Source organism: Amblyomma americanum, chromosome 5 (assembly GCF_052857255.1).
Source record: "Amblyomma americanum isolate KBUSLIRL-KWMA chromosome 5, ASM5285725v1, whole genome shotgun sequence".
Taxonomy (NCBI): domain Eukaryota; kingdom Metazoa; phylum Arthropoda; class Arachnida; order Ixodida; family Ixodidae; genus Amblyomma; species Amblyomma americanum.
In genome coordinates this window covers 89,353,600-89,376,961 of record NC_135501.1, presented here as the reverse complement: position 1 = coordinate 89,376,961, position 23,362 = coordinate 89,353,600, and the positions used below count along the sequence as shown (strand labels likewise).

Below are 23,362 nucleotides of genomic sequence, written 5' to 3'. Positions count from 1 at the left end.
TAAATAATTTTAATGTTTATTTTTTGCGTGCCGTTTAGGGCGAGTATTTATTTGCCGAAGTTGGAGGGCGCGTCATGCAGCCTGGAAACTAATGTTCTGTATAAAAAACTTCAAGTCATGATTCTGTTCTGACATCGTAAATCGTCGAAAGACCGCATACGGCGGGGCACCTCTGGTGTGAGAAGGAAGCCTTTCGGTTGTCAACCGCTTAAGTTTACAAATTTACTATACCACTGCAGCTTTTGTTTGGTGCACCACTGTACTGCATGCCCTCTGCCTGCTGATGGCCAGAATTCGCAGTTTGCAAGCTGCTATGCCTTAAACAATGACAACAAAGTTCGTATTGCCTGCCTTGTTGGTAGTCGTGCACAGTACAAAAAATTCCTAATAATAATCTGCAACAAACTGGACTATAGAATGTTTTATTTACAATTCTTGCAGAGTCTACAGTGATCTTCCAAAGCGAAGACGGACTTTCTGATGCCACGCTGCTGGCCTCACCAGCACCTGACGTTAGTGCTGCTGGGCCGTCAACTGAGGATGAAAGAGTTGCACCACCATGCAGCCTGGATGAAGTATCAGAGCCTGTAGCGCGCCGTAGGCAAAAAGATCGAGCTGCTGCTGTCTAGCAGGCGCTGTCTGCTGAGCTCGAGGCTCGTCTTCAGGCTGCGGAGGATGACAAATGTCAAAGGTGCATCGAACACAAGTCAAGAATGAAGATGATTACTGATGAGCATGCAGCAAAACAAGAACAATATGTGGATGAAAGGCACAAGAGAAGTGCCGTTTACAGATTGAAAATTAGGGTCTTGAGAGCGAAACTAAAAACTGAGCAACTCAAACAGGCTGTTCTTTCCAAGCAGCTTGAAGCAGTGAAAAGCACGAACGACAACGGCTTGAAGATGCCATAAAGGGCAAAATAAATTTCTACTGGACTCAGGGACATTCCATTGTGCTTTTTTGCATGTGATTTTCCGTTAATAATACCTTTTTCAGCCTCCTTAGTTCAGGCAAAACTTTTACACTGCAGTAATCGCCAAGTATTACCTCTAATCGGAATCCATTTCATTGTCGTTTGCGTCACTTTGGTCCCTTGTGAAGCAACGATCGATAAGGCGGGTTCTATGCTGCGTGCCCAGATGACTATCAGGAACACTTGGCCCTGCTTCATCATCCTCTTCAAGTTCTGGCTCATCTCCATTAGGAAGTGGGTCCCTCAAAGAGCAGGCAACGTTGTGAAGAGCTGCGCATGCTGTGATGATTGCAGTTGTTCTTTCAAGTTTGGTTTCCAGTTTCTTGCTTGCTCAGACACGCAAACCTTCTTTTCCACACTCCAACAGCGGAGCTCCTCTGTTGTCTGCCATGTCCGTAGTTTGCAGCTCCGCCAGTATGGCTTTCACAGCTTCTTTGGAAAAGCGGTAGCGTGCTAAAAATTCGTGGTCGTTGTAGAGCTCCAATGGGTTGAGGCGATCTGCGAGACTCCGCAGCCGAGGCGACACCGGAGGTCTATAAACATCGCCGTGCAGAAGTCCAGCTGCGCGTCGTAAAATCCTTCCGTAGGCTTCAAAGCTGCCATCGTCCGAGACGTACGCGCGTGACAGCATTGTCGTGAACTCTGGAAGCACACTCGACGACAATCACGCGCCACAGGAAGAAAGACGACGGGGCGGGCAGGCACTTCGCGCCTGCTCGGCTGGCTCGACGGCTGTCTTCGCTACGCGCGCGCAGAGCTGCTGCGGGACGTGTGCATACGAGCTGCGAGCGGTACTGTGTACACACCCTTGTGGGAAAGCAACCCTTCAGGTAAAGGAGCGGGGTTAGGAAGCATGAAGGTAGCATGCCGGCTCCCTTAGCGTGGGGAAGCACCAAGGCGGCCCTCACTTAGGGCTCCTTTGTAAGGGACGTTTCAGAATTGACATAAGGTAGCCTTACGGTGCGTGAGGCGCCCTTAGTAAGGTAAGGAGCGTTTTAGAATACGGCTGAGTCTTTGCGTGTTCTGTTGACGTTTCAGGTTTCATTCCCATGGTTTTAGCCCTTTTAGTCCTCCTTTGTCATTTCCCTGGTTTTGTGACGTGGCCTGCCGTCATAATTTTTCTTCAGTGATATGTTAGTGATTAGTTTAGGTTTTAGCTTGTGTCGTCCCGTCTTTTACCTCTTGTTTTTTGCCAGTTAGTCATCTGAGACAGGGATGTTCCACGTGCTGCGGTAGAGCTTTGTGCACACGTCATGTTGTTTGCCTCGTGCGATTTCATGATTTGCCACTTCGCACATTGCCTCCTTGTGCGTGACTGTTTGATAATTGGTCGCAGTTTGGGTGTGTTGCTTGGTATATATTCGGCATATTGGCAGCCAAACAATAAAGTTTTAAGTTGGCGCTTGTGTGTGTTTGTACTCTTCTGCTGTCCTGTCACTTGATCAGCGCCATTATTCCGTTAAGCATGGGTATGAGAAGAAGAGAAATTTTCATTGGTTTTACATTTGATAAAGATATAGTGCATTAGGAATCAGGATTTAAGGACGAAAAAGATCGACAAAACTTTACGCATATAACTATAACACGAAGTTGTAGCGCAGCTCGGTTTTGTGTCGACTTCGCGATATGTTTTTCTTATCATGAATTCCTTGCGTTTCTGGAAAAAAGCAAAGTGGAGACAAGTTCTGAAAGAAATTTTGCTCCCTAATTAGCAAATGCGACGACTCCTTCTTGTCGAACCTTAATGGCGGCGAAGTGCCCTTGTGGTGAGCGAGGTGGCCTTTAATAGGAGTCTTAATTAGGGCCTTAATTGGCAGGTTTCCAAAGAGGAGATCGCCGCAAGTAAGGTGAGGTTTGACACCAGCCGCAGCAAGTACATTCGATAGTAATGAAGCGTGTTGTCCGATCAGCAGGAGGAAGAGAGAGCAGCATTTCACCGTGCAAGGAACTAATATGGGCACTCCACGCTCTGTGATCCTCCTCTCTATCACCCTCCTCCTCCCTGAAGCTTTTCACAATGGCAGCTGTTTCTCTCTTTTTTGTTTCGCTCTGTTCTTCACCCCATCCTTGTGGCGTGGTTGAGGCGCCGATTGAGAAGTGAGACAGTTACTGTGCCATCTCCTATCTGAAAAAGAATTTTTTCCGCGCCTGGACCCCAGTCGTAACACTTTGCCTCATTGATACGCTACACTCCGTCATCTGGTCATGATAGTTTTCATGACAGTACGCGCAAAAGAGAGCTCCAGCCAGAACTGGGCTTTTACCAGGTCGGCTGTAAAAATTTTGATAGCCATTACAATTCTGGGCAACATGAATAAAAAGTGTTAAGCTGAAATGTTAAGTTGGTTTGATTATGAAGCGTGGTGCCCACAGATAGAACTGGGTCCTCAGTGCCCAAGAACGTTCCTTGGAGGGTGCATTATGTCCAATCAGACCCATCCACCTCTCCCCCACAGGTGTCACCCACCTGCCTTGCCCACTCCTTGTCTAACTGGCATCTTGCGCTTGCCTCCTCGCACATTAATGGTTACAACATCAACGTCGCAGCTTCACCACGCAAGAAGAGACCATTCACCAGTGAGCTGCAAAAAATTTGAAATTGCCGAAGCAAGCGTTCCAACCAACATAAATTTTAAACATCGATTTTTTTTAGGTTTTCTCTGCGCCCGCTAGAACTGCTAAGGAGATTTACCGGGGCTTCGATTTTTATTTCGGAGATATTGCATCATGATCTAATGCACATTTCCATGCGCATAGCACAACCACCGGTGTTATATGTGCTTTACGCGCTCAACTAAGGACCTATTGTCATTTGGCGATATTAGCGGGATGTAGCCTTGAAGCGAAGTCTGCATTACATGCGGGAGTAAAGTTAACTGCTATATTTTCGCCCCCCTTATGCAAAATTTTTGTGCGTCCAGCCGGACGTCCACACCACACGAAAACCCGAAAAAAACACGAGTGGTTACGTATACCTCTGAATCGGACTCGAACCCGCGCTTTTTAGGTTCGATTGTGGGTTGCCGCGAAGCCGCGCGTTGAGACCGTTTGCGCCGACGCAACCATAGTGCCCTTCTGTTGCTTCCAATTGACAAGTAGGCCCTACAACAGTATGAGCGGAGCCCATGCTGATCTAAAAGGGCGACATAACAATAGCAGTGCTAAAAGCTACGGCTAATTTATTACCCACCAAAGCACAAGAATTAAAGCAAGGGTTTGCATAAACGACACTGTACTATAAAATTTGTCCCGTTATCAAAACACAATATCATCAAGGAACCACAATATCCACAAAAAGAAGGACATTTCTGTTTTATCTTTGAGCTGCCATCTCTGTGATATTCCTGATACAAGTCTACGGGACTCATCTGTTGTAAGGAGGAAATTCTGTTCTCGGATGTCTTTCAACAACCATTGAAAAAACGAATTTAATTCACTTCTCATACCACACGATACATCGAAAGAGTGCAGTATGTTGATGATCCTGTTCATATGTTTTCTTATTTATCTACAAAGCTTATGGAAAACTACAATATTGAACCTGCACTTTTAACCAGTTCTTTAGAAAAAATGTTATTTGTGCCAATTGATTGATCTTCTGATGGAAGCGTTTGAATAGACTTGAAAGCGGATTGCCACTCCCTCTTCTTGATGTGCTTAGACATACCTACTCTTTAGTTCCTTGCTGCTTTGTCTTTCTGAGATGTTTTTCTTGGCGTTATCCAAAACCTTTCTGAATAGCTAATGTAAATAGAGCTTCATTTTAGTGCAATGAATGCCATGTTTCAAAAAATACAACAGGGCTCTCGTGCAGTGGCAGCAAAACTGATCGTTTTGCACCACCGTAGGTTCCAGTCCCAGGGCGGCAATACTTGCTTTATATATTTATTTATGGTTTGCCTATGGTCACCCTCAAGGCCACGGTTCACAGAAACTCAGCGAGCCGATTAGACATCGATAAGTAGCGCTTTCGCACTTAAAGCACGATTGGTAGCAGGCAGTTTCTGCCGGGTCAGCAACAAGCCCAGCGCGTGAGTGAGCGCATAGCTCACAACTGAATAAACTTCTGTCCTTGACCGTTAAACATGCAAATAGTTTAACAGGTGATTATAATCGGTGCAGGAAAAAATACGTTTGCACATAACAGGGAATATTCTTCTGGCTTTCAGATGAAGTCAGCGGGTAATAAAACATGGCCGAAGTCGAAGGTTGCGGAGTATTTGGCGTTCTTTTTTTTTCATTTGTAAATATCAAACACTCTAAACAGCGCAGTCTGAGCACATCTTGCTACAGTAAATAGACTGATTATTTTTCTTCATCTCAGCATTCAGTGTGTTCACCATAAGGAAGATAAAATGAGTGGTCTGCAGAAGAGATTTTATTTTCTTGTCGAGGAAACGATTACACAGATATGATACCGTGAAAGCTACGCAGTCCTTGATGTACCTGGCTATTCCACGCACTTTCTGAAAGAAAATTGGTGGCAGAGATGTGGTATTTCTAAGGGTTATTCTAGGTAACAAATTGATCAATTCTTCTTGAAGTATTACGAAATTTATGCAGTAATAATTGTACCTAGATGTTATTACGTAACCAGGGCCCGAATTACGGAACTCGCTGTAAAGTTCTAAAGTGTGACGTCAAAATGACGGCAGCATGACGACTAGGCGAGGCGTCAATGGGTGACGAAACGCGGAATCAACCAATGCCTTGTAGGGTGCTGCCTCAGAAGCATTTATTTGCACGAGAAGAGACCGTATGTTATCTTTTCTACAAAAACGCGCAGCTAATAAAATAAAGTTTGGTTTATTCTTTAGAAAAAATGTCTTTCATTTTCACCTACGCGAAGCAAAACAAGAAGAATATTCACATTTCCAAAGGGCTGCTTTTGTGGGTAGCTTTTTCGTGCCGTTAGGGCGCGCTGGCAGTTTTGAACAGTCAACATAGCGGTCTTCCCGGTTTTTTACGCGTCGTCTGAAATCAAGGTTTTATGTGGTTGCCCAAAGTGCGCTGTGAACAGTTATCGAAGCCAGTGAAGGCCACGAGCCTTCAGAAAGAAACCTGCAACGAACGTCAGGCCCGAAAATTTGATGAAGACAACTTGAGATAAGCCTGTGTTATTGGGTTAAAGGTGCCATATGCCAAGTATGTAATTGGGGTTATGATCCTTTTACTTAATTAAATACAAGACCACCACGAAGCACGGCTCTTTGGGTAACATAAACATTTTTGTCCGCATAAACGTCTCACACACAAATTATTCAGTTGTAAAGGAGCAAGAATCAAGTAAGGTGGATGGGCGTACACTAACAACCTTGCTTGTTTTCGCTCGCTCTTCACTGTGCTACAAGTTGCTGCAGCGCAGCTCACGCATATGTTCCTGTGAAAACATAGTAGTCCGAACCCAGAGCGTAGTTTTTCTCTGTTATTCCCTGCTTTTGAGAAACTAGACAAATTTGGTCTGTTTTCCCCGCTGTGTTCGCTGCTGCAGTTCCTGACGCGGGATTCTAGTCTTGAAATGGCGCCAAAACAAGGAATGCGGAGCGACAAAGAGCTGATCTTAATACGGCTTCTGGAGACTTAACAAACGCACACACAGCTGTTGAAAAGCGTGAGATGTGGAACTTACTCGCGTTGATGCACAACAACGAGAATCCGGCCATGAACACCGCAGACGTTTGGCGACACCTTTCGCAAGTGCTTTGTTGCCGAAAAAGGGCAGCATTAGCGCGCTTAAACCAACAGGCCAGGTGAGTCTTTTAACGTCTTTCTGTGAAATGCCAGTTTAACATGCCTTGCCGCATCCTATTACAGGCACACCGGAGGAGGCGTGCTTGACGGCCGGGGAGGCCGTATTATCCCTCTTGTAGGCACGGACAGCGCCATAGGCGTCAGGCCGTCGTTCTTCGATGCTGAGGCTACTGAAGTGGCTCTACACTGTCGTTTGTAAACCGCAACGACGTCATGGGCAATTGAAACGTTTCCTGCTGGGAAGAACGTTAAGGCGCTCGTGTACGAATTTATGGCGCTATGGCTTCTTGCCATAGGAGGACCAGCCGCCCGTCGCCAATGGTCGCCAGCTGCCCGTCACCGACTTTACTTAGCACCACGCCGCCAGTACACCCGTAAGCACATGGCCAGTCTCCATTCGATCAGCATGTCGCCTATCTGGCCAGCAGGGTGCTGGTTGGAACCATGGCGGCGACGGGCGGCTGCGTGCGCAACCCCGTGTAGATAGACCCTTTAACAACTTAATGTGCGTCTTGCTCCTTACAAACACTGCATACTTCATCTAAGATTTATTTCAGTGTCGGAGGAGGTACAGCAATGCATAAACTAGTTGATGCACTGCATTATTGATTTCTTCTCTTTTGCTGGTGCTCTTTTCGTTTAATGGTTTGTCAGTACCAACTAGCCGGACCTTTTACCCTGTTACAGCAGAGGAGATGAACGGAGAGCCTGAGAAAGTTGTCCACAAGACACACTGAGCCCCAGAGACAGTGACTTGACTTGCCATTATTCATGCTGCATACTACCCTTTCTGGCATCTGCTTGCAAGTAATAGCACTAGCCTTTCTGGCAGCGTCTGCAGCAGTAGCCAAATAACTGCAGTGATTTTGCACTATTCCCAAAACTGTCTCTCTCTCGCTTTCTCACGCTGTGTAGAATGTTTTTTCTCTTGCAGTGAAACTGCGATATCTCCTAGTAGTCTAGCGAATCTGCATATGAAATATGCTGCAACAATGCTGCCCCAGATTACTGCCCTATGTATTCATGTCATGTCATCCAATACACTGTACTAAATGCTTTGCTTATTTCCCGCCATACCGCATTGCATGATAAGCACATTTGTTTTCCTGACAGCTACACCAAAGCAGTCGCCGCAGCCCTCACCTCAGCCCTCAAATCAGAGCCCTCACTGCAGCCCACACCAGAGCCCCCTCGGCAGCCCACGCAAGAGCTGCCACAACAGCACGCACCGCGTGCAACGCCTAGCCTTCTTGGGAAGCGACGATGAGGTCGATGAGGTGCTGCTCCAGACGCTGTAAGAATCGCGGCATTTGCCGGACCTTACTGAGGCCCGGAACAGTCAGGATGCTGACTTTCAGCAGAGCTCGCTGGAGGTGTGTATTCACCCCGCACACTGCACTTTGCAGACTAGAAACTGTCATCTTAAGCATAAATATCATTGCTATTTTTACAACACCTCAACTTTTGTTTTAACGCCTCTTGCGGGGGGTGGTTTGGAGAGCTGAATTTAAGAAACTGACAGGAGTTTGTTACACCATACTTTTTCCAAAATATCTCAGTACCCGACCCTTAGCATAAAACTGAAGTGACATCTCAGTTTTGATTAACACTATTAATTTGTAATGGCAGCTGTATTACATGCAGGCTATGCGGGAGGTGGCGGCTCCTGTGCTTGCGTCAAATGGGTAGCAACGGCTGCTCAGCTGGACCGTGAATATAATGTCAGTGATTTTGCAAAAGCAGCTTGAGCCACCTGCACCGCATTGAATTTTTTTCATTTTTATTATCATTATTTACGTGTTTTTTTGTTTATCAAACAACAGCTATATATGTTTATATTCATTAAAAACATTTTTTCCTTCTGTGCCATTGTAGAGACGTAAAATTTTTACTTTGTGTTTTTGAAGTGCTGGTTTATGTTTTTTTTTTATTTACAATATTTGCTTCTATGCAAGATTTCTGTTTTTGTATTTATTCAAGATCAGCCCTGCATTGTGCTGTGCATAATTTTTTTATTTCCTGTAAGCTCTGCAGGCCCAGAATCTTCACACACTGTTATTTTCTTCCAATAATGTATTATAAGCTCTGCCAGGTGTGGAAGCCTCATATACTGTTTTTATTTTTCATTTCTTTCCTTTAAATTATAAATACAGCTTCGTTTGGATTTGTTTGATCTCTTTGTTCTTTTCTTCGAACCTGCACACTATAGCGTTCCCCCTTAGTAAAGTCGGGGACGCGCTACCAATTAGCGACAATTGGCGTCCACGAAAGGACGAAGGCGTGAGATTTTTTGTCCCCTTTCGTAGGTCCATAAAAAGAAACGATGACAACTCTAAAGGATTTGGTTGAATTAGGAAAAGAGTTGGGGTTGAGAGATGCCGAGCTGCGTGCGTGGGATGCCGATGAGCAAGAGAAATAACGCGTTGCGCGTGCAGCCGATCAAGAGCATGCTCAGGCACTACGCGAGCATGAAAAGACAGGCAGAGGCTGAAGAGCGTAGATTGCAGCTCCAAGTAAGGCTCGCAGAAGCTGGTGGAGGTAATTGAGAACACGCACCGGGGCCCTCAGTACCAATTAGCCCACACAAATTCATTCCGCCTTTTGGCGATCGCAGGGATGACTTAGATGCATACATTAAAGCCTTTTCGGCGTATCGCAGAAGGGCACAGCTCGCCCAAGGAAAAATGGGCGACAGCACTAAGTATGTCTTTTACTGAGGAAGCTCCCCATGTGTTCGGTCGACTGTCCCCAGGAGATTCATTGGATTATGATAAGGTGAAACTAGCCTTGCTCCAACATTTTCGGCTTATGGCAGAAGGTTATAGCGAAAGGTTTTGTGAAACTAAGCCGCTTTATAACGAAACAGGCAAGCAATACGCATCATGTTTGCTCAGTCCTTTCGACCGATAGGTCGAGATGTCGGGAACGGCCACAACGTACGATGATTTACATGACTGGGTGGAGGCGGAACAGTTCGTGAGGATCTGTCATAGTGTTGTGGCGGTTTTCCTCGAAAAGAGAGTGCAAGACGCTGTAAAAAATGGCTGAGGCAGCAGAAAACTTTCTAGAGGCCCACCGCCAAAGATATTTTTCTTCGTTCAAAGGATCGTTCGAGGTGGGCATCCCGAGAGAAAAGGAAGTTCCATCAAATAGACAGTCAGAAATGTGTCGTATTTGTAACCGACCGGGACACAAGGCTGCCGAATGTCTATCTAAGCCAAAGCAACTTTATGGCGTTTATGGACAAAAAACAGGGCATGATGTAAGTTCCTGCTCAAAGCATGAAAACCAGAATCAATCGTCCTGTTGTGTTCAGCCAGATTGTGTTGCGCCCGAAACGGTGTCCACAGCGGCAGATAGCCTTGAACCAGCTGATGATAACCTGGTGGTCGGATTTGTCCGGAAAAAGCCTACATATGCCCAACACATGCCTGCACTAGAGGGCGAGCTCCGAAGCCAACCCGTACGTGTTTTACGGGACACGGGGAGCAATACAGTGGTGGTGCGGAGAACCCTAGTTCCTGACTCGGCTCTCACGGGCTCGACATCTACGGTGTTTCTCATTGATGGCAGTAGTCTGGAAGTTCCCGAGGCAGAGTCCTCTATCGCTTCCCCTTACTTCACTGGCACGGCTCTGGTGAAATGCATGAGACGCTGTTGTACGGCGTCATGGTTGGAAATATACCGGAGCCCCGTGAGCCATTATATCCGGACAGTAATTGGAAGTCGGAGGACGCTGCTAAATTATGCCCTGGCATAGATAATGACGAGCTTGCCAGTGAAAATGATGAAGGCGAGGATCCAAAAGTTGTATTGGCTGGGAAGTTTTTGTGGACGAAAGAGTGAAAATACTGCTTTAAGGGTTGGACCCACGAGGTTCACCAAGGAAACGCTAGAAAAAGAGCAATGAGACAATGAGTCGTTAAAGGAGAGTTGGGTGAAAGTAGCAAAGGCGTTCCAAGGCAAGCACTGCACTTCGCACTTGTGTGCTGTTAAAAACGGTTTGCTGTACCGCCTCTAACATCTCGCCTCTGGCAGATAGGTTCGACAGTTAGTACTTCCAAACTCTTGTAGACGGCAGGTGTTAAGTCTTGCCCACGATAGCCCGTTGACGGGGCATCAGGGCATTAAGACGACTACAGATCCAGTTCTAGAAGAATTTCGCTGGCCGGGAGTGCAGGAGGAGATTATGAGGTGTGTCAGTTCATGCGACTCATGTCAAAGGACGTGAAAGGCAAAGTAGGGAAAGCTGCGTTCGGACGCATGACTCTTATCGACACTCCATTTGATCAGGTCGCTCTCGATATTGTCGGTCCGCTGTCGCCCACATCGGTAAAAAGGAATTGATATTCTCTCACTCACGTCCATTTTGCCCTCGCGGTAGCCCGACGCCATGGCCCTGCCAAAGATAGATTCAGCAACCGTGGCTGAAGTTTTGGTGGAGATGTTCTCTCGTATAGATTTTCCGAGAGAGATCCTTTGTGACGAAGGCTCCTGTTTCACTTCCGAAAGGATGAGAGAGCTCAATCATCGTTTGGCGCTGAAACATGTTAGCTAGACCCTTTACCATCCAGTGTGTAATGGGTCGATGGAGAACTTTTACGGCACACTCAAGCAGATGCTGCGTAAGCTCAGTAGGGAGCAGCCCAAAACAAGAGACCCTTATATCACTCCGCTTCTTTTCGCATGCATAGATGTGCCTCAGGCGAGTCTGGGGTTTTCTCTGTTTGAGTTGATATTTGGACGACATCTGCGAGGACCACTCGCAGTGCTCAAAGGCCTCTGGACAAGGGAAGAGCTGGGAGAAGACAAGGAGACGACATATGGCTACGTTCTCGATTTAAGAGAACGTCTCGCGCAAATTGTGAGAGCGGCACATCAAAATCTGTTGCGTGCGTAACAGTCTCAGAAGAGATACTATGACAGGAACAGCAAGAAGTTGCAGTTGAGGGTTGGAGACCGTGCCCTCATGCTTTTTTGGAGTAGCCGCAATAAACTTCTATTGCAGTGGAAAGATCCATTTGTGGTTTGCAGAAAAAAGAACGACGTGGATTATTTTATCGAGTTGGGCCACACAAAGAAGCTGGTTCATATCAATGTGCTCAAACCGTACGAAGACCGTGAGTCCCAAGAGACCATGCAGGCTTCTTCTTTCGTTGTAATCGAAGCAGTTGGCAGGATCACGAAACATAGGCGCTGATTGCATGAGTGGTTTGTAAATCACCGGCGGGTAATGCCGAGTTTACATACAGTGCTGCTATCCGGTGTGTTTGCAAGGGTTACCTGCGCAAATGTAGTCTAGGAGTGTCTAAAAGTTGTATATTTCTCTTCGTTTTCCAGTTATATGTTGTTCAGTGTGAAAATTTTCACCTTTATGATGAAGATTGGTTCAAAGTTTGCGCCCAATGTTTTCTATGGTTTATATTTTCACTTTTTCTAGATGTATTATTATTGACCACATGTTTCCTCAGTGCGCATTTCCATATGCCTCCAAGTGTTACTGTGTAAAGTGCCTGCGGTGTCTTCGCCAGTGTTTAACTTGTCTGGTTACCACATTATCATAAGTGTTGTGTGCACGAAAGGCATTTTTTTGTCTGTCAAAAAACATTTTCGATTGGGGGGCATATTTGAGGTGCACAAAAGATCCGCGGAGGATAGGCGAACGCGGTGCGTTGACAGTAGTGCGTTGGACAGCGGAGCACTGCACGTGCCAGCCCAGCGGTGCGCGTGTGTGCGTGTGAAGGGTGTCTGCGAGGCGACGGCGACAAAGAGCGTGGCGAGCACGAGGAGCGGAGAGCTGACGCGTCAGGAAACCGAGGTGTAAAGGAAGGCAGCGCAGCGGAGGTCGGGTCATTCAAGCGTGGAGGTGGCAGCCGTCGGACGTTGGGTCCGTGCTGCCGTGACCTCCCTTGGATAACTGACGTAAGCCTCTTGCTTTCTTTGCAAGTGTGCTGGTGGCAGCCGATAGACCGAGGGTCCGTGTTGCCGCCAGGCACTCTTGGATAGCCTGCTTTGAGCATCTGGCGTTACGTAACGCCATCGACGGGACCCGGCTACGTTTTTCTTGCTGCTGCCAAGTTTGTCGGGCTCGTGACGGGAGACCACCGGCGTCTCCCTGTGTTCCTTTTCGTTCCTAATACCACCTGGCTCCTTTCCGTCGCTTGCTTCGACGCAGCGCCAGCGAGACGTCGCACTACAACCTCTCGTGTCCGCCCTGTCTGCAAGGCATCCCCGCTTCACCTGGGGCGCTCAGTACCTGGTGAACTCTTCCCTTTTATTCTGTAGATCTGTTCACTTCCTGAGTGTTTGTTTTTCTTGTTGGCGCCTGTGTTTCTTAATGGTCCCTTTTCGTTTAAATTACAAAAAGGCCTTTGCTTTGTTTTGTGTAATCTCTGTGTTTTTTTTTCATCTCTTGTTCGAAAATGCACGAGATAGCGTTCTATTTGGGAAAGTCGGGAACGCGCTACCAATTCGCGGCAGCATTGTAACATGTTCTATTCTGAAGAGACCCGAAGAAAAATGAGGTTTTCAGCATTTGCCCGAATTCACTTATGAACTGATTTTGAAATGAATGCAGGCTAAAACAATTTCGGGGACGCTTGAGCTCCGCCTTTAAAGGTATGATGCAACAACGTTAATGGCTCTCGTTTGTGGGTCCCTTTACAACTTCAAAAGCAGCCATATGGACATCATCGTCTGTGATACTCGTGTGTCCTGTACACGTGACATGGTTTTTTAGTCCAGTAAAATGCACAAAGGGCAGCCTTGTGTAACACTTGCTGCGCATTCTGCCAGTTATGTAATGTGTTGCAGAAAAGTTAAGTGCAAACCTGGGCCTACTAAGTGTGCACAACGTGCCAAGCCTGTACTTACTAGCATTCAAGCTTGCAGCCAATATCCAGCTTTTTTAAGAGCTAACAGCGCGTAAGATTTAGTATAAAGCAAAGCGAATACAGGACGAGCGCTCGTCCTGTGTTTCATTTGCTTTCCGTCTATGTCTTTCGCACTATTCCTCCTTAAACATGTGTAAACAACACGCCCGTTTGGCCAGATTGTAAGATACACCTGTTGTCGTGCAATCTCAACCCAGCATAATTTGTGCAGCACTTGTCAAGGCATATGCGATTTACTGTTAATGTTGCATACTTTCGTTTCCCTGCTTTGTTCTACAGTAGGGAAACTTGTATGAACAGCCGTGGCGAAAAACATTTTATGTGACGAATGAATAAATGTGATGCAAAAACAAACCTTTTACTGGTGCCTTGCAGTCTCCACCCTACAGTTTTCCTTCATGCCCATTCATCAAACACGTAGTGACCGAACGCAACTATATAGCTAAATGGGCAGGTCGACGTAAGCAACGGCGAAACACGCTGTGCACGGAGGCATTTCACTTGGCGGACGAGCTGTTTCGGCGTGTATTTCGACTTGAGCAGAAGAAAGTGCAGTAGCTGCGTAGCAGACATGCTGATGCACTTAAAGGCATACTGGTGAACACTTTCGGTGAAAGAGCAGCTGGTGTTTGCGTTTCATATCTTGGCACTCCATTCTTTCAAGTATACATAAGAAACAAAGCATTTTACAAATGCTGGAATGTGGCTACCTGTGACAGGGGCTCACGCGCTATCTCAAGGCAACGGCACTGCCAGTAGCAAGAGTGGCTGCGAGAACTCGCTACGCCATCACGGTGAGTCACTGCAGCCACAGCTTCCATGTGGTGTAGAGCTTACTGCCCTTGGCACCGCTGGAGCTGTTGCCGCTGTCACTCGCCGCGCCATCTGCAGGTGTGCTTGCCTCTACGGACAAGTTGTGCCAAAGAGGTCAGTGATACTGTCTCACATCGCTCTACCACGCAGGTAGCTCGGGATGAACAATTTGCATCTCTCCACGTGCTGCCACAATCTTTGGCGGATTGTGGGCAGTTGTGTAGCCCGTTTTTTCACAGTTGTAGATGCGGTCTGGAGTTAACTTGTGTCGGTCGCAGACGCTTTTCAGATTTGAAAGGAAAGCATCGACGTTGTGCTTGTTGAAGCTCGTTGCCCGGCAGAGACTGGTCGCTTCCGCCAATCGAAGTGATAGCTCAGTATGGCGGTCCATAAAGCCAAGAAACCAGTCTCGTCCAGCCAACTTGTTCACTTGCCATGATGATGGACACTTGCGACTTAATGCTGTTTCAATATGCCGTGCCAACGAACGAACCTGCATTCTTGTAAGCCCATAATGCATCTTGCTTGCCTTAACCAAATATTCTTTCAAGTGTACTTCATCTTCTGCAGTGAAGACCATACCGAAGAAAAAGTTAGAGCTGAAGAAGATACTGTCTCTCTGACTGCAACTCTTGAACTTCTTCACTGCTCGACCAAGCGATGTTTTTGATACTTTAAGATCTTCTGCCACGGCCCTTATACTTTTCTTTGCACACTAATCTAAACGCATCCAGCATCAAACTGTTCGATGTCCGAGCCCTCTCGGTATGCTTTTTTGTATACCCTTTGCAACATCCTGGAAATTCAAATGAAGCAAAATCATGCAAATGCAAACAAGCACCCTCACAAAGCTCTAATAAGTTGGCTTGGGTTGATTCGTTGCATGCATTAAACAGCACCATAGCTATAGCCTACCATTCATGCCCATCTCCCGAAACGTTCGCAGGGGCACTGCAGTAATCAGTGCTCGTGAAGGAGGCAATATGATCGTTTTATCATGCATCTTTAGTTCTCCATTTAGAATGTACTAACGTGAATTTTTATCTAGTCAGCCTGTCTTTTATCTCATGCCTTTTTCATGGCGCTGAATATTTATAAGCTCAAAATGTGAAATAAACGAAAAACACTGTTTTCGGGGCTAATGGGGCTCAGCCTTGCAGCAGAGTCCCTAGTCCCAGCACTAGTCTTATTGCCGGGAGGAATGGCACAGTGTCCCGTTCCACCCTCATCTTAACTGTCCCATTCCTCCGAATCTACATCGCCCAAAGAAACCTTCAAGAGCGAAAGTTTTCTCCTAAGGCCCAAACTTTTTACTGCATGATATAAGACACCGATGCGCGTTCCCGGAGAAAAAATTGTATTAGTGACCTCTGAGTACTTCATACATGAGAAATCGGTAATTGAAATAGCAGATACTTACTTTTTCCACGTGAATCAGACAATTTATTCCACAGCAACTTGCACCCGCCAAAGACGTCCGTCATTACAGCTAGGCTATCGATATGCTAGCGCCATCTCGTGAGTATTTAGAGAACGTTTTTCAACTAGTTGCTAAAGAGATACACCAGATGTCTCATTCTTCCAACCGTCCCAAACCTCCTCACTCTCGCTACTGCCCTTCTGCAGTGTTTGCATCTTCTGCGATTCATTCGCTCATTTCTCAGTGATCGTAAATTTCGAGTGCGGTTAGGCAGTACAATGAGCTCCGAAAGGGCGGTATCGCGAGGGGTACCTCAGTATAGTGTCCTGTCCCCAACGCTCTTTAATGTTGGCATGGCTGGTCTTCCCGCAAAAGTGCAAAAACATTGTAGGCATGTCCATATGTCGATATATGCAGACGACATTTGTCTTTGGTTAACCGGATATCAACACAAACGCTTAGCTCTATTAGCGCGACAGGCCATGCTTTCAGTTAAAAGTTACCTTCAAGGTGTTGGGTTGACTCTCTCGGTGGAAAAATCTGGCTTCGTCCTGTTTCCAGGTAGGGGACGACGGTATGCGCGCCTGAGCATAGACCTTGATCAGTCTTGCCTTCGTCAGGTTAACCACATACGTTTTTTGGGCGTCACTATTGACTCACGTCTACAGTGGCGACGAGCTGTGGACTCGATTGTGGCTTCACTATCTTCGCGTCTCAATGTGCTTCGTAGAGTTGCTAGTGAGCAATGGGGAAACCATCCTGCTTCAATGATCAGGCTTCACGATGCCCTGGTGACAAGTTGCATAATGTACCAGCTCCCTTTAATTTCCCCCTCGGTATCGCAGCTGGAACGCCTTGAGGTTTTGCACAGAATGGGACTAAGGAGGGCTCTCGGCGTTCCGCAGGCTGCTCGAAACAATGGAATTCTGTGAGTCTCAATCGAAACCTCTTCGGCTAGCCGCTTCACAAAGACTTTTGCTGCACATTGGCCGCCTCAGAGAGACTGTTGCCGGGAGAGCGCTTCTACAGCGCCTTCGAAAGAGATCTGAGTCCCGGGCGTACTTGGCTTTAAATACTCTTCGTTCTCTGGGTCTCGACCTTCGAGATCGACCTAAGACGTTGAAGCCACCTTGGTCCTTTTCGAGCCTCGATTGTTCCTTGATAATTCCCCACGTTCGCACTAAGCGGAATTCTCCTTTAGCGGCCATGCGTTCGCTCGTACTGGAACATCTTGAGACCGAATATGCCAGCCATCTTCAAATTTTTACAGACGGCTCTGTGGACAAGGTCAGAGGATCTAGTGCAGCTGCTTTTCATATTCCGTCTTTGGAGTACGATTGGTCTGTTCGTTTTACTAAAGTCGTGTCCTCCACAATGGCCGAAAGCGTTGCCATTGAGGCTGCTCTATAGAAGCTACGGTGTTGTACGCCTCAACCTACTGTCATAATTACGAATTCAAACTCTGCCCTTCAAAGTTTAGAGTACGGGTTCCCCACTGATGCCTTGAGTCTTAGATCCCTACGTTGGGTGCAGAATCTACATAGCAAAGGCTTCTCTATACGTTTTCAATGGGTGCCCTCGCACATAGGTGTCTTAGGCAACGGGATAGCAGACAACCTCGCCCATACAGCTCTCTCCGGGATTCCAGTACATGGAGTCCCTCATGAAGTCAAGCAAATGTTCAGAGATGTGGTGTTTTGCCGCTTCAGTTCTTTGTGGAGCTCTCCTCATCAGCCATGTGTGACCAAGGCTCTCAAAAGGTACCAAGCCACTTTACTGCACCGCGTTCGCACGGATTCTGCTCGTACGCCGGCGTGGATGTATAAGATTGGCCTAGCGTTGTCACCATTGTGTTCAACGTGTGGTGTGTGTGGTGACATAGAGCATTACCTCTTGTGCTGTACTTTGTACAACGCGGAACGGGCTGTGTTATTCGAATCCCTCAAGAAGGCAGGAGTTCCTCACAGTTCTCTTCAGGACATTGTTTTCCCGCGCGGGAGCCAGTCGAGTAGAAGGGATGCTTCTCGCCTTCTTATACTATACCTGCAGGACACGGCTTTGGCCTCCACATGGTGACCTCAGGAGTGTCTATTTGTTTTTTTTTTGCGGACAGTGTTTCTGTGATTTCTATTTAGGTGTCGCTACGGTGGAGCAATTGCCGGCAGCAACTGCAAGGCTAATCCCACCGGTAGTTTACAACCGCTCAACTCAACTCAACTGTTTGCACCAGGATACCCTGACACTGGCGTGAGCAGCCAGGGCTCTAGTGGATATCTGCTGCCTCCTCCCGAACCAAAATGCGCTGTGAAGCGTGTTGTTTTCTATGTAATAAATGATTCATACCAAGCTAGCCTACAGCCATCATGCTGAACATAACATTCACAGGCATGCAGAAGATGCATGACTAAATGGTACCTTTGTAAGCACAGTCTTCTAGCATAACGATGTGCCGTGATATTCTGCACAACACTTATGATGCGCACACCCCTTTTACCTTAGTGTCTTACGCAGGAAATACGAATTACATTTTAACAATGTGTCTTCTGCCTCTGCTTTGGTAATAAATTTAAATACACAAAAATGCAATACGATACATCATACTGTTACGTGTTCTCCATGTAACCTCCCTCATTTACGTATGAGCCACTGCGAGTACTGTAGCTTAAAATATGCTGTCGAAGTGGCCTGATAATGCAAGCTGCTTACCCAGGAGAAACTCCGCATCTTCTAGCAGCCCGGGCTCTATGTTCTGACGTAGTCATGAATACCGCCAAGAAAACGCATCATGACAAGACCCTGGGAAGCGAGGCTCAACCACAGGCAGCCTCATGTTAGCGTCGCAGATCTGCGAGAAACGCAGGCAGACAAACTTTCTTGTGAACTTCTATTGTTGAGGTCGCGGCTTTCGAACACATGCGGTCAAAAAGCCAGAGTACTCAATATCATAAATGTTCATCGCGTAGTATCCTTTGCGGCTCCGGAATGCTGCCCTGTTTGCAGGGTCTCCCAGCGGCGCTGGCAGTCAGCGTGCCGTCGACGCAGCCGACGACACCGGGGATGGTGCCATGGCGAAGGAAGGTGGCCTTCGTCGCCGCCTTTTCTTTGTAGTGCACAGGGAAACGCATCCAACCCTTCGGTGCGCCGACATTTCCAATGGCCTCAGCTACACCCCGCACGCACTTGCTGACCATCGGTTGTGCGAGCCGGTGGTGTACTCGTTGGCGACGCACACTTGAAAACCCCGGAGGCAAAAAAAAAAAAAACGAAGAGCGCACAGCAACCGCCGACGCACCAACCAAGCGGTCGTCCGTACGCCTCCCAGCTCGTAGGCAAGTTCACGGCACAACCACTCAACTTTGTCCTTATTCAGTCGAAATAAGCGCCGGAACAGCTCGTTCCACAAGTCATTCGTCGTTGCTGGCGCCGAAATTGCCGCCTCCGCCACTAATAGACAGCAGATGCCGCCGCCGCCATTTTTCCTCTAAAACTTTGTAGACGGGCACTCCGCGCTCGCAAAAACAGTCTAAAACTGTGGGCGTAATTAGGTGCTCAACGCCATCTGTTTTTCTCATCCGTGGCGCCATTACAGCTTCCCGTTATGCAAATTTTCAACACGTCGCCGGCAACCAACAGGAGCGGGCATTTTAAAGTGTTCTCCATTGTAGACCGGCTCGTAATTCGTAGACAGTGCTTTATCTCTGTAATATATCTAATACCCGGCGGAAACGTCGCGACGTTCATTTCCTTTCGCACTTCTTACATTCCTTCTAATAATGAGAAGTGTCGGCTAAATTTTGGAAGAGATTCCTTTATAAATCTTTAGCTGACCAGCCGCAATTATCTGAGCTTTAGTAGGCGTTATAAAGTACGTCTTTCACTAAGAGACATAAACAAGTGACACGCACTCGATTAAAGCGTCGATCATACCTGATCACTTCCCCACAAACGTTAGCAATATGCCCTTTGGATCGTGCATTTTATATATTCGCATGTGCAACAGTTTTGCAGTAATACCGTTAATATTTCTATATGGAATAAGTTCCCAGCTGCAAGACGTGATCGTGTCAGGTGTTCAAACAAGTTTATAGTACTCTCCAGTAGTTGTCAAATATATTATCATCAGCGGAACTTTAATCAGTGTTGCGTAATGAATTTGCTGAAATAGCGTATGAATGTCATTCAAAGATTCTTAAGCATTTATACCTGTTTTTAACACATAGGGAAGAAGCAGCAAAGAAAGGTTCGCAAGCAATGAAACAATACACAATGCTTAAACTTTTCAATAAATTGAGTGCCAAAGTTTAATCAAAGAAAAATACATTGATCACAAGAAATTTCGAAATGAACGGGAGTAAAAATTTTCTATCGTTGCTCAAAATCAAGAGCACGCACTCTTAAAATCGCGGAAGAGGAGGAAGGAAAGGAAGGGAGGTTTACCGGAAGAATATCTAGTAGAATATCAGGGGATAAAAAGATGAAGAAGAGAAAGAGTAGCAGGAAATTGAAGCCATCATGCAAAATGAGCAAGCGTTTGGTAAAGTCAGCCTATCGTGCTGCCTAGAAGTTCTCAAGACGCGGAGCAGAACCTTCGACGCCAGCGGCTAAGAGAGAAATGCATACGCGCAATGGAAGCGCTAACTTTCTTTCGTAAAGCCTATTAGAATTGATTAAAAGCTTGTTAAGGATGAAGAATTGGTTATACATTTAAAGAGTATTTTATTTCTATCGCTAACACAATTTATGACCCCTATGCTTTGCAAGCGCAATGAAACACAGTAAAAGCGAAGGAAATTTTTATCGCTAGCAGACATGGCAAATTTTTCTCCAATATATCTGCCTTTTCCACCCATGAAACCTGTTGTGCTAATGGATCATTTGCTGTTCAAACAGATGATTTTCTACAGATTAGTGATATTATTGTTTCTTACAATGATGTAATTTGTTTCATACAGTCAGAAATTGCTTACGGTTTCTAAGGAAACTTGTCTGGAAACTATGGTGACCGGAGTTCATATCTAAACATTGTAAAAACGATCAAAACGGTTTGGAATATCGAAACATTGGTGAAGTTTATTCAGTGCCTTGCATACACTCAGCTTCATCAGTTCTTCGCGCCATAAAGTCTGCTTGCCTGCAATAAACGCAGCAAGAGCTTATTAAGAAACATCTCTAGTGTTGACCCGACAATGTCAACGAGCAATATATTTACGTTAGGCTGTAGCTCGCAAACAATAATAACTTCATTTGCACATCTCCTAATTTCCATTGCGGCGCAGCACTCATAAAGGTGTGTCTTAGCGCGATTTACCGCCCGGCTGCATGCCCACTCAACACGAAGACATATCAGGTATTTTGACAGTGATGTATCGAAAAAATGATTCGAACAATTGTGACAAGGAAGCGTTAGGCTTGGACGTGCTTTATGCGCTGTGTTTTGCAGGTTTTTATGCGGTGACGTTTTAGCGTTGAAGTTTCCTCAAGCTCTTGCGCCTAGTCTTGAATCGATGCCTGCCACGCCTGTCGGGTGTACGCTCGCCACCTCGCGGAGCTTAGCAGCGGCTTTCAGGATAGGACTGCGGCTACTGCTCTTCCTGGCGACTCACAGGTCATTCCCTTTGTGGTCATGGTTCATCCGTGTGTACCCGGCATATTTGCTTGCACTGACAGCGCCGATGTCGCCGACTGGCTCAGCTTGAACGAAAGAGTCAGCACCTACAGCGAGAGTGACCCTTCCCCAATGCTGACAAATGTCATCTTTCACCGTGAGGGCACGTCCATGGTGTGGCACGAAACATGTGACGTTAAAATAACACGTTGTACCACCAATAAAGGAAAACTGCAGATTTTGGATGGTTCAATCACAGGAACCTCTTCACGAAATAGCAACATGTGTCCCGCGCCCTATCTTCGACGGAAAGCTGCATCGCCGATATCCAAGGCGTCTTCACCCTTGGACGCAATGTGCACGACGCCATAACAGAGCCTGATAAGTTGGTTAGCACTTCGAAAGGAGTTGCTGACTGTGCTTTTCATTCGCAAGTCTGCAAAGACAGGACAGCTTTCAGCACTGCTATCAAGTAATGCAGTAGCTTCCAGAAAGTTAAAAATCGCCGCATTCTACAAGAGTTTCTCTGCTCCCTAACACGGCCGTCACTTGTATACTTGAGAAATAGCGACTACAAGCAGGCGAGCACTCCGATACCACGGTGTCAGGAGCAAATAATACGGATTGTTCGACATGAACAGGAGTTAGTTTAGTTTATAGGGGTTTAACGTCCCAAAGCGACTAAGGCTATGATAAACGCCGTAGTGAAGGGCTCCGGGAATTTCGACCACCTGGTGTTCTGTAACGTGCACTGACATCACAAAGTACACAGGCCTGTAGAATTTCGCCTCCATCGAAATTCAACCGCCGCGGCCGGGATTGAACCCGCGTCTTTCGGGCCAACAGCCGAGCGCCATAACCACTCAGCCACCGCGGCGGCTATGAACAGGAGGCATCTGCGCGTGTGAAGCCCCGGTCGAACACCTCTGATCACTCTCTTTCCGTCAGCTGGATCACAGCGGCCGTCGAGCGGCGAGAAACGGAAAACTTGAACCTCCCTACGCCGTTGTGCGCCATTGGAAGCCCGGCCGGTTCTCTGGCACCTACCTTCCTTTTCCGTCCCATCTATTGTTTCTCCGCGTTAACGCAATCTCGATCGGTTGCACATCGCGTTCGACCAATCAATCTGCTTTCGCTCCTCTCGCATCTGCCACTTCGTTCGGCACTGCAAGAGCACTTCCTCTTCCACTCCGCCGAGCCGACTCCTTCTTCTGGAATCATCCCGACTCTCCCTGCCATTTCTTGCGCCAAGCACTTCCCCAGAAGTGGCCGTCCGCCCACCAAGCCAATTTCCCCTTTAGCCGTTGCCGCAAGCCATTCACTCACACTTTCCGCAGGTGTCTTGCCTTCAGACTGCTGCACCCTGCGGTCCGTTCCAGTTGGAAAACCTAGCTGATGCAGCTGCTGGAAATCACCCTGCATAAATCATCCGGGCCTGAAATCAGTTGGTCACCACTGGACCGAGCTTACGGCACACAACAGTGGATGATATCTCAATCCGAGCACTTACTGACGCGTATCCATGTTGAGTGCTGATATTTGCACTTGTCTCCTCAAGGTCCTCATGCCTGAAACGTGCAGAGTACATGTCGCGAATTGTGACGCGCACTGCTCCTCTAGACTATGCCTGACAATTAATAATAATAATAATAAAAATTGGCTCTTTAGGGAAAGGAAATGGCGCAGTATCTGTCTCATATCGTTGGACACCTGAACCGAGCCGTAAGGGAAGGGTTAAAGGAGGGACTGAAAGCAGAAAGGAAGAAAGAGTTGCCATAGTGGAGGGCTCCGGAATAATCTAGGCCGCCTGGGGATCTTTAACCTGCGCTGACATCGCGCAGCACACGGGCGCCTAAGTGTTTTGCCTCCATAAAAACGCAGCCGCCGCGGTCGGGTTTGAACCCGGG

At 47.0% G+C, this 23,362-nt stretch overlaps 1 protein-coding gene and 1 pseudogene across 4 annotated transcripts in view; one reads left to right on the top strand and one right to left on the bottom strand.

Moving 5' to 3' along the window:
- Positions 1-23,362, top strand: part of LOC144134866 (uncharacterized) — a 67,869-nt gene that overhangs the window by 43,149 nt on the left and 1,358 nt on the right. The window contains exons 7-8 of one of the 4 annotated variants that reach the window (XM_077667678.1): positions 3,430-3,550; positions 3,627-3,698. The exons of 1 other annotated variant lie outside the window; for it this stretch is intronic. In XM_077667678.1, the coding sequence (XP_077523804.1) occupies positions 3,430-3,550; positions 3,627-3,646 (141 nt within the window). In that variant the 3' untranslated portion in view covers positions 3,647-3,698. Of the gene's footprint in view, positions 1-3,429; positions 3,551-3,626; positions 3,699-23,362 lie in introns of those variants that run through there. 2 more of the 4 variants (XM_077667676.1, XM_077667675.1) reach the window with 2 other exon arrangements.
- LOC144133638 (uncharacterized) lies at positions 14,570-23,043 on the bottom strand (annotated as a pseudogene).